The following is a 12,391-nucleotide window of genomic DNA, read 5'->3' on the forward strand; positions in this document are numbered from 1 at the left end:
AAATCAGATGCTGAACCTGACGGTATGAAGTTGACAGGCAGTGTGGTGACATTTACAAAGCCATGCAGCCGAGCTGTGATTGCATATGGTGCTAGCACAGCTGTATTTGTTGTACACTTTCTACTCTTAAAACAGAAGCAGATACAGATGAATCCAAGGGATGTGTTAGTGTCAAAATCCTTATCACACTCTTCACTCCTCTGCCTCACCACTACCTGACATCCCAGCTTGTCCAGAACTCTGAACCTGGAAGAAAAGCGGTGACATTTAAAAAGCACAAAGGGTGGGTGGGGGTGTTACAGTGGGTCTAGGAGTAGTTAACCATGGTGTTATTCTCTGTTGACTCCCTCCAGTTTCTTGTTTTGTTTCCTTTTGTCATTTGGCAGTTTGTTCTCCACGTTAATCGTCGTCCCTCCTAACGATGTGACAGTCCTGTACACTCTGTGTTGTGTGTCTGCCAAAAGCTCGTCTCTTCTCTGTTTTCTGTCACACTGGGACATTTAAGTGTGGGAGTGGGGTGGGGTTTATCATTGCAACAACACAGACGTGCCAGTAGGATGGTTTAAAACAAAACAAACTGAAAGGGAAGGGTTATTGTCACACACTGAGTCATCCCACATGTTGAAGCTATTCAAATGCATGCCTAGATTATACAAAGACAGATATGATTTTTGCCTGATTCTGAACAGTATGCTATATACCATAAGATATAACATCACACACATTACTACTGTGTAACAACAGAATGAGCCTGTACCTACCAAACCCAATCTACCAACCAGTCCATGCCTGCTATGCTTTGCTTGACTTAGTCTAGTCCCCACCATATATTTATGTGCTGGATGCATGAAACCAAATAACACCTTTGTGTCAGCTGATCACGCTACATACCCATATATATGGGTATATATACATATATATATATATATACATATATATATACTGTATAAGAGGTAAATGATGAATCGTTCGGTCAAACTGTTGAGTAACTGTCCCTCCTCATCCTCCCCTTCGCTGTCGGCGGCCAGGATGAAGAGTGGAGCCAGTAAGGCCTGGGGGAACAACCAGGATGGGGTGGTGGCTAGCCAGCCTGCCCGTGTGGTGGACGAGCGCGAACAGATGGCCATCAGTGGAGGCTTCATCCGCAGGTAAGAGGGGAGCTTGAGGTTTATGCATAGAAACACCTAAAGCTTAAAATGGACGGATAAGGGAGTAGGAGATGGAGATTATGCAATGGGATATAAAAGTACGCATAGGTGGACAGAAAGAGGTGTGTGTATGCATATCAGAGGAATATGAGTGTCCATGTGGAGGTGGTGCAGACATTTTGGGTTGTAAGAGAACCAAGAAGGGACCCACATGAAGGATAAAGACAGAAGCAAAGTGGACTGACATTTAAAGGGGCAATATGTAAGAATTGAGACTATGCTAGACCTGTCGAATTCATACTCCAAAAAACTAGGGGGCAGCATATCAAATATATAGCTAGTTAGCTCAGTTAGCCGTGCAGCTAACTTAGCAGTCCTATTAGCTGATTTAGCACCAGAACCAGGATCAGCAGCCTCGCAGAGAATACAACCAGTCCAGGACTGAACGCCGCCTCAGAGACCGACGGAGGCCAGTTTGACAACAGGGAATACAGTAACGAGGTGATTTACTGCGGGTCTGACCAGGACTCTGACTCCGGGGGACGACGAAGACATGGCGTGTTCAGGCGGGGACAGGAGAGGCGTCAAGCGGGAGAGGAGGAAGAGGGAGGTCACGCATCAGAGAGGCAGCGACAGCGTGTAGAGCCAGAATATTTTTCTATTTCTATTCTATTTATCTACTGTAACTCGATGGATTAAGGGTTTATTTCAACCAAACCAGAGTTGGTGATTGTTGGAAGTTTAAAGACTAACCAAGACGGTTTTTGGTGAGTTTCATTTTGTTTCTGTCAAGTTTGAATGAAGTGTGTTTTACGATGAGTTAACGAGGTAATTAAGCTGAATATTTCCTTTTTGACATTTTGTGAGTTTTTTTTTATTTATTAAAAGCTAAGAGAGCTTGTGTAAAGTAGCAAACTCACCGCTCGCACACATCTCCCAGCTGGAATTAACTGAGCTATTATCGGACTATCGCCTCTCGAGGCACAAGTGGTATTACAACACAGGACGGGGCTAGCTGGTTAGCATGCTAATTTCAGTCGATATCTCTGCAACACAATACATGGAAGTCTTTGACATGACGTCCGAACTGTTACTTCTCCACATTCTGTTGATAAGGTTAGTTCATTTTTTGAATGTTTTAAACAAAAATTCTGGGCAAATCTTACATATTGCCTCTTTAAGGTTTGACATTTTGAAAAATATGCTTATTTGCTTTCTTGCTGAGAGTTAGATAAGAAGATCGATACCACTCTCATATCTGTACATTAAATATGAGCTACATCCAGGAGATGGTTAGCTTAGCATAAATACTGGAAACAGGAAGAAACATTCCAGCACCTCTAAAGACACCCCCCCCCACTACACAGATTAAACATACGACATAGAGATAGTGTTAATTTGTGAGCTTTAGAGGTGCTCATGAGTTGTTGTTGTTTTACCTTCAGTTTCCCCTTGCTTCCAGGATTTTAGCTAAGCTTAGTACAACCAGTTCAAACAGTTGTACAGTATAATGTCATCTGGGGCTCTAGAGGGGCTTTCTAAAGTCTGAGAAAATAGTATTAAATATGATGTCATCAGGTTTATCTCAGTTTGGGACCGGATAATATAAATTTTTATCAGAAAGCCTGCGTTACAAATTGGGGTTGTAGACTTTAAAACATGTGCGTGTTTGCCAGACTTGGAAGTTGCATTGTGGGAATTGTAGAATTTAGCATTTTCCCAGCTTGACCCAAAGAGGACAAAAAGTCAGGATAGCAAAACTAACGATCCCATCAGCCTCAACTGTACTTTGTGCTGATTAGCAAATGTTAGCATGATAACATGCTAAACCAAGTTGGTGAACATTATATTTACTTAACATAAACATATTAGCATTGTCACTGTGAGCATATTAGCATGCTGACAGTAGCATTTAGCTCAAATCACTGCTGTGCTTATAATGCAGCCTCACAGTGCTGCTAGCATGTTGAGTTGTCTGTTTCTTGTCTGACAATCACTGGAGATGCTAGTAATATAAGTTTGTGTTATATATTTTGTCTGTGTCAGACACAGACCCATATTGAATGTCTGTAATGTGTAAATAGATTTTTATCTCAATCTATATTCTTTCCAGTGAACACAAAATGGTGTTTGGAGGTTATATTGCTCTGTAAATTGAATTGGACCATTGCTGGAAAAAGGCGATATCATATTTAATACTCTGTGCCATCACTGCGGTCCAAAATGTGTTGCAGTGTTTCCAATTTTTCCCCCCAAATGAACTCTTTATTGACAATTTTAAATTGTGAATTGGGATATAACAAAAATATATATAATATATGGTTGGGCATTAAAGATAAAAAAAAGTATTTTGAGCATTAAGGCATTAAAACTAAAATAATACAGCAGTAAAATATAATAAAAACTGCTGTGCACAGGATCCTCCTAGTGTCCAGATGCCTCTCTGAAGTCAGACACAAGAGAAGGATCAGAGGTGAAATATGGATGAGGGAGCAGGCAGCACCTTCCTGAACCCGGTCAACATGGCAATATGTGATGTGTGTGGCCTGGTGTTTATGCAGACGTCACAGCATTTAAATCTGCCCTTGTGTGTGTGTGTGTGTGTGTGTGTGTGTGTTTAGGGTAACAGACGATGCCCGAGAAAATGAGATGGACGAGAACCTGGAGCAGGTGGGTGGCATCATCGGTAACCTGCGTCACATGGCCCTGGACATGGGCAACGAGATCGACACCCAGAACCGCCAGATCGACAGGATCATGGAGAAGGTATGACACACAACAAGATCTAGATTTCATAGCATTTGATTTTATTTATTATGGTTGTACTTATTTTATGTACATTATGTATATAATGTAGCTTTATTTAAGCCAACCTTATCTTTATATTTAATAGATGATCCAGCTAAGACATAATGACAAACGTTTCCCATAAACATTTTCTTATTTAAGAGGACGTTGACTTTTGCAGCAACATACTCCACTGATAGCTGTTGAAGAACAAGTTCACATCACTCAGTCACCTCCAACTTTTTCAAAAGATTTCAAAACTGGCGTTCAGATTATGCAACACTCCATGAAAAACAAGACATTTAATTATTTAATACTAAGCAGGATGGAACGGCTTCAACAGCTTTCGACTGCTCCATCTGTCATATTGAGAGCGGCAGGACAGACTTTTGTCAATTTCAGTATTAAGGAAAATGAACATAACATAAGTTTGCGTGAAATTTTGAAATAACATGAATACAAACATCTCTCTCAGTTGGAACAGGAATATTTGGTTAAAAATGTTTTTAATTCAAGTCAGGTTTCTTCAACTCACTCTAGAGAATACATTTTGGGAAATGTAGAGCACAGGACTGCTCTAATTTAAACTGTAATTAGAAATGTGTTCATTCACATGTGTTTCTCAGTATCTCTATTGATATAGTTGACTGTTAGCAAAGCTCAACAGACTGAAATCCTGTCCAGTCTTATTTTAAGCAAGTGGTCATGAAAAGGTGTTCAGCAAGATGATATATAAACATATTTTCATTAGAAGTGCAGGATTTTTCACAAGTTCAATAATAATCCCTGGTGGGAGCCAGAAGTGCATCCACAAGCACTGACATTTCTGTCGTGAGAGGCCATACATTTTTTTCACCATTCTCTTTTATGACTGTGCATTTTTGTTTTTCATTTTTGTCTATAGCAATTGTGTATATATTTGACTTAATGGTGGGTTCATGACCAGGACTCTTTTAAAAAGGTGATTCAAAATCACAGCGTTGCCAGGATTTTAGAAATACTGAGGTCATGAGTCCAAGTTCCCATCTTCCCCCAAGAAAGTATTTCCCACCACGATCTAAATGCTGTTTCAAAGCCTTCTCAACACTGCCAGAAATAAGATTCTTGTAGAGAAATAATGAATTAATGAATCCTTTAGTATATAGTGACCTCAGTGTTCTCAATGGTAGCTATAGCCCTGTATAATCTTACTAGTACCAAATACTATACGTGTTCTTGTTAACTTACAACAAAAATAACAACCAATACAAGCAAACTGATATCCTTCTCTTCCTTCTCCCAGGCTGATTCCAACAAGACCAGGATTGACGAGGCCAACCAGCGTGCCACAAAGATGCTGGGCAGTGGCTAAACGCCCTGAGCCCAGAGCGTGATCGTCCAGCGGCGCACGTCGACAGGCGCTGACATGCTTTCATCATGGTATTGACCCTTCTAGGTTTGCACACATGCACATATCACCTCCCCTCCCCATTGTAAATGTTGTTCTGTGTGTCGTCTGTCCAGCTTTTTCAAGATGATTGTCCTCGTAAAAAGATGATTTCTTATACTCCGTATATCATTCTTTCCAAAGGTTGTATATAGTGCTGACTTGATGGCTCTCTAGCTCACCTGTGAAGTTTTTATTCTCTTTATCAAAATATATATAGATATATATTATATATTATTATACATCATATATAATATATATATATATACAAAAGTACACTGCTCTGGATGACAAGTATATAATAGGAATGCTAAACAAGCTGTTTGTTTTTATTCTTTTTCCTTTTCAGTATCTCAGTATCGTCTTAGTAAAACTGTGTCATTCCATTTAGGCTACTGTCATGCTCCTTATTTTGGTGTTGTCACGACAAAAGGGAGAAGACTGATGGAAAAACATGAGTAAAGATGAATGGGATTACAAAGAGCACTTACAATCAAAAGGCGTCGTTGGTACATTTTCCTTCATCGCAATCATACTGAGTTTCTGTTTAGACAATGTGCAACTAGACTCTGTAGCTGTATTAGACATTGCATTCCAAGTGATGTGAATTGTGCGTTTTCTGCATGACAAATGGTAGATTTTAGTCTTATAAATAAAACCTGTCTGAAAAATATATATAAAAAATGATAACATGGCAGTAGCAAATTGACAAAACGCATGCTCAGTATTAGGACACAGTTGATGGTTCCATACTCCTGCAAGTTTGCAATAGTGCCACTCTTTTTGTCTCAATATATTTACCGACTGTGACCATCTCGTTGTAAAATAATGCTAAAGGGATCAAAAAAGTGAAATAAAGATGAAAAAAATATGAGGACTTGGGGTTGTATTGCAAAAATGACCTTTTCTAAATGATTATGCAGTTCAATGATGAAGATGTTGATTATGTGCTGAAAGATGAGGACTGGTTGTGTACTGTAACATAGGTTTTGGATGCTCTGAAAAAAATAAAATAAACGTTTGCAATGTAAAGCAAAGATGCATCTTTCTGAGAGACCTTACTTTTATAAGAAGACTGTATCTGTAAGTTTATTCTCCCCGTGTGGTTTGTTATTGGTAAAAATAATAATAACAGTGAATAACAATAACTATACTCTGAAACTAAAAAATACATACAAAAGGGGTTTTTTTTGTTGCTTATGTACTTTAGAGCTATGCACACCAACGCCAAAATGTCAAGTAGTAAGAGTAAGGTGATTAAATACCTAAACCTGAATGACACAATTGGTTAAACCGTGAGATTGATGTCCTCAACGCATGTAATATTAAAGACTCCCTCTCTGTATCCTGTCAGTGTGTGAAGTGGTGGACATTTTGTAGCTAGCTGAACTGATTAAAAGTAATAAACCCTAGTTGCACCCGTGTCTGTCTTTATTGCTCCTGTGAGTCGGGAGGCTTTTGTCTCTCTCTAAGGTCCAGGGGGATATTTACAGAGAAACACCACTTAACGCATCTGTACATGTAGCCAAAGCTGTTGGCTCATAGCGAGAAACTGATTGAGAAAATACGTTTTCAGGGCCTTTAAGAAGTACCAAAATGTGTTTTATTTCTGCATAATTTATCAATTCGACTGAAAAAATGTAATCTAGGAGTCTTTACTGCTGAACCGCTCTTGCTATTTAGGGTACACATTCCTTTTCTCATAATAAATAAGACTGACTCAAAAGTATTTATCCAATCTATTATTTTACTTTGTTTTTGTTGTTGTGACACAGTATTCTGATGGAATGAAGCAGCACTCACATGTTCAGGATAAATAATAAAATCTTAATTTTCTGGTGTGTTTTGGGTGTTCTTCCCACTTTGTACTCTGGAAGCTTCTTATTTCCCGACATATTGGGTTTAAATGGGTTAAAAGAGACCAAATTTGTATTAGAACATGTCAACGAAACACGCTTATTCACTTTCTTGCTGAGAATCAGATGAGAAGATCAATACTGAAAGTGGTATTGATTTTCTCATCAGCAAAAAAGCGAATAGGCGTATTTCCCAAATTGTAAAACAAAAGACAAAGTTTTCAGTACGTTAGCACTTACCACAGTGGAATCAGCCAACACTGTACAGGGTAGATGCCGAAATTTGGCCTGATGGTGGTCTCGTGGAAAGGTCATCGTGTATCCAAATTGAATAGCTTTTATTCCTCTTCGGTGCATTAATGACTAATGTGTCAGGAGACAAACTCTGAAAATGAAAGTTTGGTGGTGCATAAAGTCTATGTGTTCAACAAAATCAATACGTTCTTTCTCTTGGGAGCATAAATGTGTGCATTAAATTTCACATCAGTCCAGTCAGTATATTCTGAGATATGTTGGTCACAGACATACAAACGCGACAAAAAACAGACGGACACGGCTGGACAGAAGGACTGAAGAACAGAAGGATGGACGGAGGTGATCACATAACCTCTGCTCACTGCTGAAGGTAAAAATAGTTTCTGTGAATAGAAAAGAAAACAGGAAAAACTATAGAGCAACACCTTCTCCTGTTCCTTAGTCACTAAAGAAACGAGAGGTGTCTTTGCTTTAGAGAGTACAGTGTCGAGTGGAAATCATTACAATAAAGGTGCTTTATACCCAAAGAAATCATACAAAATACTAAACCTTTATAATTAACCACATCTCCATGTGAGGGACCACTACTCTGTGTGCACACCAGATGGTGCTTATGCACATGATTTGGTTAGTTAATTTATCATTTTGTGTTCAAATGCATGTAAACAAATTCATATGTAAATGCATTTTATATAAACCAAATGTTTTGAAAGGCCTAGTTCATTAAGGAAGTTACTAAATGATTTCACCCACTTGATAAAATGAGTTGAATTTCGGTGAGTCATTAAGATTAATCAGGCTGATGTTTATGTAACCCACGGTTACTAAGACCCTGAATAGATTAATAATCTACGAAGCAATATTGTATTTCAACAGTGATGATATGCAGTGAATGAAAAAAAAAAAAGAATCAGCCAATCATTAGTGTGTCATTAGTTTTGCACAAAAACCAAGGTGTTAAACAAATTAAAGTTTTGACCCGATGATGGCGCTAGATGAAAAGTCAGCAAAAGTTATTACAGTTCAGCCTATGGGGAACATGAGCGTCTATGCCACATTTCACGGCAATCTATCCAACACATGTCTGTACACAATTTCACGGCAATCGATCCAACAGTTAGTAGACTGACCAACATTGTCATTCCTCAAGCAACGTTGCTAGTCTGGCTAAAAACAGCAGGAAAAAAAGTTACAAAATCACTGATGAAATCTGTAATATGCAAACAAAAAAGCCCTATTCTGTTTCCTCATGTTTTATCTTCCTTGTATGCAGTTATCTACAATGGCCAGCTACATCTCACACCTTGATGCGTCCCTTGAGGAAGCTGACGAGCAACAAAGGGGCAAGAGGAAACTTGAAAAAAAAAGAAAGAAACTCAGCACCAGTCACCAGGGTTCAAGTCACATTCAGCGATGACACGGGTGTTGGACTGATCGACACAAAGATCCCTAAAGACCTCAGCGCTGGAGCAAAAGGTGATTACATCTACCTTTGGTACTTCAGAGGCTGCACAGAGTACGAGACTCCCAGAGTGGACATCGATGTCACTACAAATGCAGAAAAAGCGAAGCTCACAGGTTTCACCTTGGCTGGGACAGACCGGTCTGTGACCTGACCCGCGGGGCTGAAGGGAACTGGATCCACGCCTGGGTGAAGAGAGAGACGCAAACATACATCTGTCACTGCCAATGTTTGCTATGTCTCAGACACCGACTACTTTCGGGAGTGTTAACCTCAACGAGGGGGCCGGAGGTAACAAAGTGTACCTGTGGTACAAAAAACAAGCAGGCAACGATCCATTTAAGGCCATCACCCTGCTTCCTCACATAGCTGCTGTTGATGAATATGAGAAGGCTGATCTCAACGTTATTAAAACTTATCTCAACATGGGCAGTAAAGGCAGCGTTGAGTATCTGCGTGTTAATCAGTGAAAGCCTGAGAAAGCCTTCTTCACGGCAGCAGAGCTGAGAATTGTCAACACTCACTGAAATGCAAAGCACAGTCCAACAAGGTTTTCTCTATATAAAACAATGTGATTAATGATATTACAGTAATACTGCTGGTAATATCAGAAAGCATCAGTGGGTTCTACTGTTAAACGTGCTGTCAAAAAGATCAACCAAACAAAGGACTTTCACCCAGGAGACCGAGGTTCGTGTCCAAAAGGCAACATTTGACTTTGAGCGCACGGTCGCGCACTGTGTTTCACAGCACCCGGCATGCTCGAGAGAGAGAGATGCAGCCCACCTATGCACAGGTGGCCAACCACTCTTGGGATTGGTGTAGTCAGCTACACCCTCACTGACATGGACCCTCATCAGTGCATTCAGTGTCAGACCACAGACCCGATCGAAAAACAACCGTACATAAGACAATAATAGAACCTGAGCCCTGTAATTTACATAAAATAAATAATCAAAACAAATGGACTCCTGATGGTGAAGTTAGATTTAAAAATGTAACTGATATAATTAACACATTCCACTCTGTACAGTTTCAACCAAGCCAATTAAACATGGCTGTTACAAAAATAAATAATATTTATCATAAAGCAGGTCTGACTAAGAACAGCTCTGCATCTACACAGAGACTGAAAAAGGAAGGGTGGTACGACAAGGACTGCAAAAACGGGAGAGAGGAAAAAATGAAGACAGCAGTCCAATCTAAAACGCCGTCAGCCACAAAACACAGACCTGAGACAAAGTTATGTTGAAACACTGAAAGAATACAAACAGATAATAAGACATAAGAAACTAAGAGAAACTGAGGAGTCCATTGATCAAAATCAGTTCTGGGAGAGATGGAACAACAACAAAAAAAAAGACAACCTGGCCCTACGAAATGGTCACATTTGGAAAGATCATTTTGGAAATTTCCACGTTTTTTAATTTCCGCGACCACGTTAACACTCCACACACTCTAATTAATCATCACGTACACCCAAAAAACATGGGTAAAATCTTTGCAAGTTTTATTGATTTTATTGATGTTTGGCAAGAGGGATTATTTTATAAAATTCTCCAAATCAGTGCAGGGGGTAAACTTTATGACATAATTAAGTCAATGTATGGCAGTAATAAATGTGCAACAGAACTACAGATCTCTTCACTCATGGGAGAGGCATCTTTCAGGGCAACAGCTTGTCTCCAACTCTATTTAACATATACATTAATGACCTAGCAGTGCTGTTGGAGCAGTCTGGAACCCCTGGCTATAAGGAAGTTAAATTCCTGTTCACTGCTGATGACCTGTTGCTGCTGTCACCCACACAACAAGGACTACAGCAGCACCTGGACCTCCTGGAACGGTACTGTCACAACCGGGCTCTGGCAGTCAACTTTAATCCAAAATAATGACCTTCCAAAAGAAGCCCAGATCTCAGGAAACCAAATATCAATTGAAATTAGGAAACACACATCTAGATCACACCCTATATTATGATTACCTGGGGCTCAGTGCCTCAGGTAAGTTTGGTCTGGCAGTGAATGCACTGAAACAAAAAGCATGTAGAGCATTTTGTGCAATTAGAAGAAAATTTACAAACTAGACACCCCAATTAGAATTTGGACTAAAATATTTGACAGTGTAACCCAACCAATCTCCCTCTATGGTGTTGAAGTTTGGGGTCCACTTAGTCCTCAGGACTACACTAGATGGGACAAGCATCCCATAGAGGCCTTGCATGCAGAATTCTGTAGGTCCGTATTAAACATCCAAAGAAAAACACCAACCACTGCATGCAGAGCTGAGAGCTTAAAAAAAGAACACTTCAATTCTGGTTACATCTCAAACTGAGCCCCAAAGACACACTGAGATTTCAGAAACTACAAACCCAAGAACTGAAGCACCAAAAGAGTCCCTTCTGTCAGCTGGTCCTGAGATGTACTAATCAAATAACACCCAATACTGTTCAACCTCAGACCAGCACTGCTTTCCAACCACTAATTAGAATAAACCAAATTATTTAATTAACAAAAGATGCCTCAGGAAATCAGACCAAAAGATTTACAGCACGCAGACCAGAAGAGCCTACGTTCACATTTTCACAGTGAGTAGCCAGTCAAAGGAAGCAGGAGGGAAATTTCTTTAGAGAATTTTGCTTTTGAGTTATATTTTGTGGCTGTGGCTGATACTGGGGCAGGATCAGCAAAGGTGAAAAAGGGACAGTGACAGATCACGGGTGAAAACACAAGTCTGAATGACCTTGGAGAGAATTGCGGGATTTGAAAGGAATCAAAACCGATCCTGATTTGGCCCTCTTCCTCCTAGGCAGGTATGTACGTCTATTTGATTTATGAAATACATTGCGAGACGTGGAATGGAGGTACAGGTCACGGTGGATATTACTGTAATACAACTGGCTTATAACGTAACATTTTATGTTGGCCTTGCTACCGAGCTATATCTTGCTCTTGGCTTATTATTATGAAGAAATACCATCACTAGGGAATGTTGATAACTTTAGCTTTCTCAACAAAATTACTATTAAATACCAACCAAATCTGTTAGTTGTAGGCTTACTTGTAACCTAGGTGTGTGAACGGTACTAAAACATAGTTTAACCATCATATTACAATTATTAATCTTACAAAGCCAGAAATAGATATATTACCTCATCTATGCATCCTGCAAACAGCTGTGTTTAATAAAGAAAAATAGTATTGAAAATAAGTTGTGTCATTCTTTCACTCGTTTCCAAAATAATACACGCGCTAATACACATGCTAGCCAGATCAAGATCTTTACGACATGCGGTGGTGGAAACGCTACCGCTTTTGTCCACAGGGGGCGCCGGAATCAAAGCAAAATGAAAGTTCCTTGTAGTTGCTTTAAGTACAGTACTTGGGTAAATGTACATAGTTTCTTTCCACCACTGTCAATTAATCGTTTGATGTGTAAACTGTTAAAAAATAGTGAA

General features: G+C 39.6%; 1 protein-coding gene and 1 long non-coding RNA gene across 7 annotated transcripts in view; one reads left to right on the forward strand and one right to left on the reverse strand.

Annotated features, from left to right (window-relative positions):
* Nucleotides 1-6,773, forward strand: part of snap25a (synaptosome associated protein 25a) — a 45,187-nt gene extending 38,414 nt beyond the window's left edge. For 2 of the 4 annotated variants that reach the window (XM_044170387.1, XM_044170386.1), the window contains exons 6-8: nt 1,029-1,148; nt 3,770-3,914; nt 5,218-6,773. In XM_044170387.1, the coding sequence (XP_044026322.1) occupies nt 1,029-1,148; nt 3,770-3,914; nt 5,218-5,286 (334 nt within the window). In that variant the 3' untranslated portion in view covers nt 5,287-6,773. The remainder of the gene's footprint in view (nt 1-1,028; nt 1,149-3,769; nt 3,915-5,217) is intronic. The other 2 variants (XR_006375060.1, XR_006375061.1) reach the window with 2 other exon arrangements.
* On the reverse strand, nt 6,173-12,382 carry LOC122863677. Of its 3 annotated transcripts, none has more exons than XR_006375064.1 (3): nt 12,086-12,382; nt 8,963-9,119; nt 6,173-7,855 (listed from the first exon to the last, which is right to left on the reverse strand). It is a non-coding gene; the product is annotated as an uncharacterized LOC122863677 (long non-coding RNA). The 3 variants fall into 3 exon arrangements; XR_006375063.1 differs by having other exon boundaries at nt 6,173-7,238; nt 7,458-9,119; XR_006375062.1 differs by having other exon boundaries at nt 6,173-9,119.
* Nucleotides 12,383-12,391: the final 9 nt, after the last annotated feature.

Source organism: Siniperca chuatsi, linkage group LG16 (assembly GCF_020085105.1).
Source record: "Siniperca chuatsi isolate FFG_IHB_CAS linkage group LG16, ASM2008510v1, whole genome shotgun sequence".
Lineage (NCBI taxonomy): Eukaryota > Metazoa > Chordata > Actinopteri > Centrarchiformes > Sinipercidae > Siniperca > Siniperca chuatsi.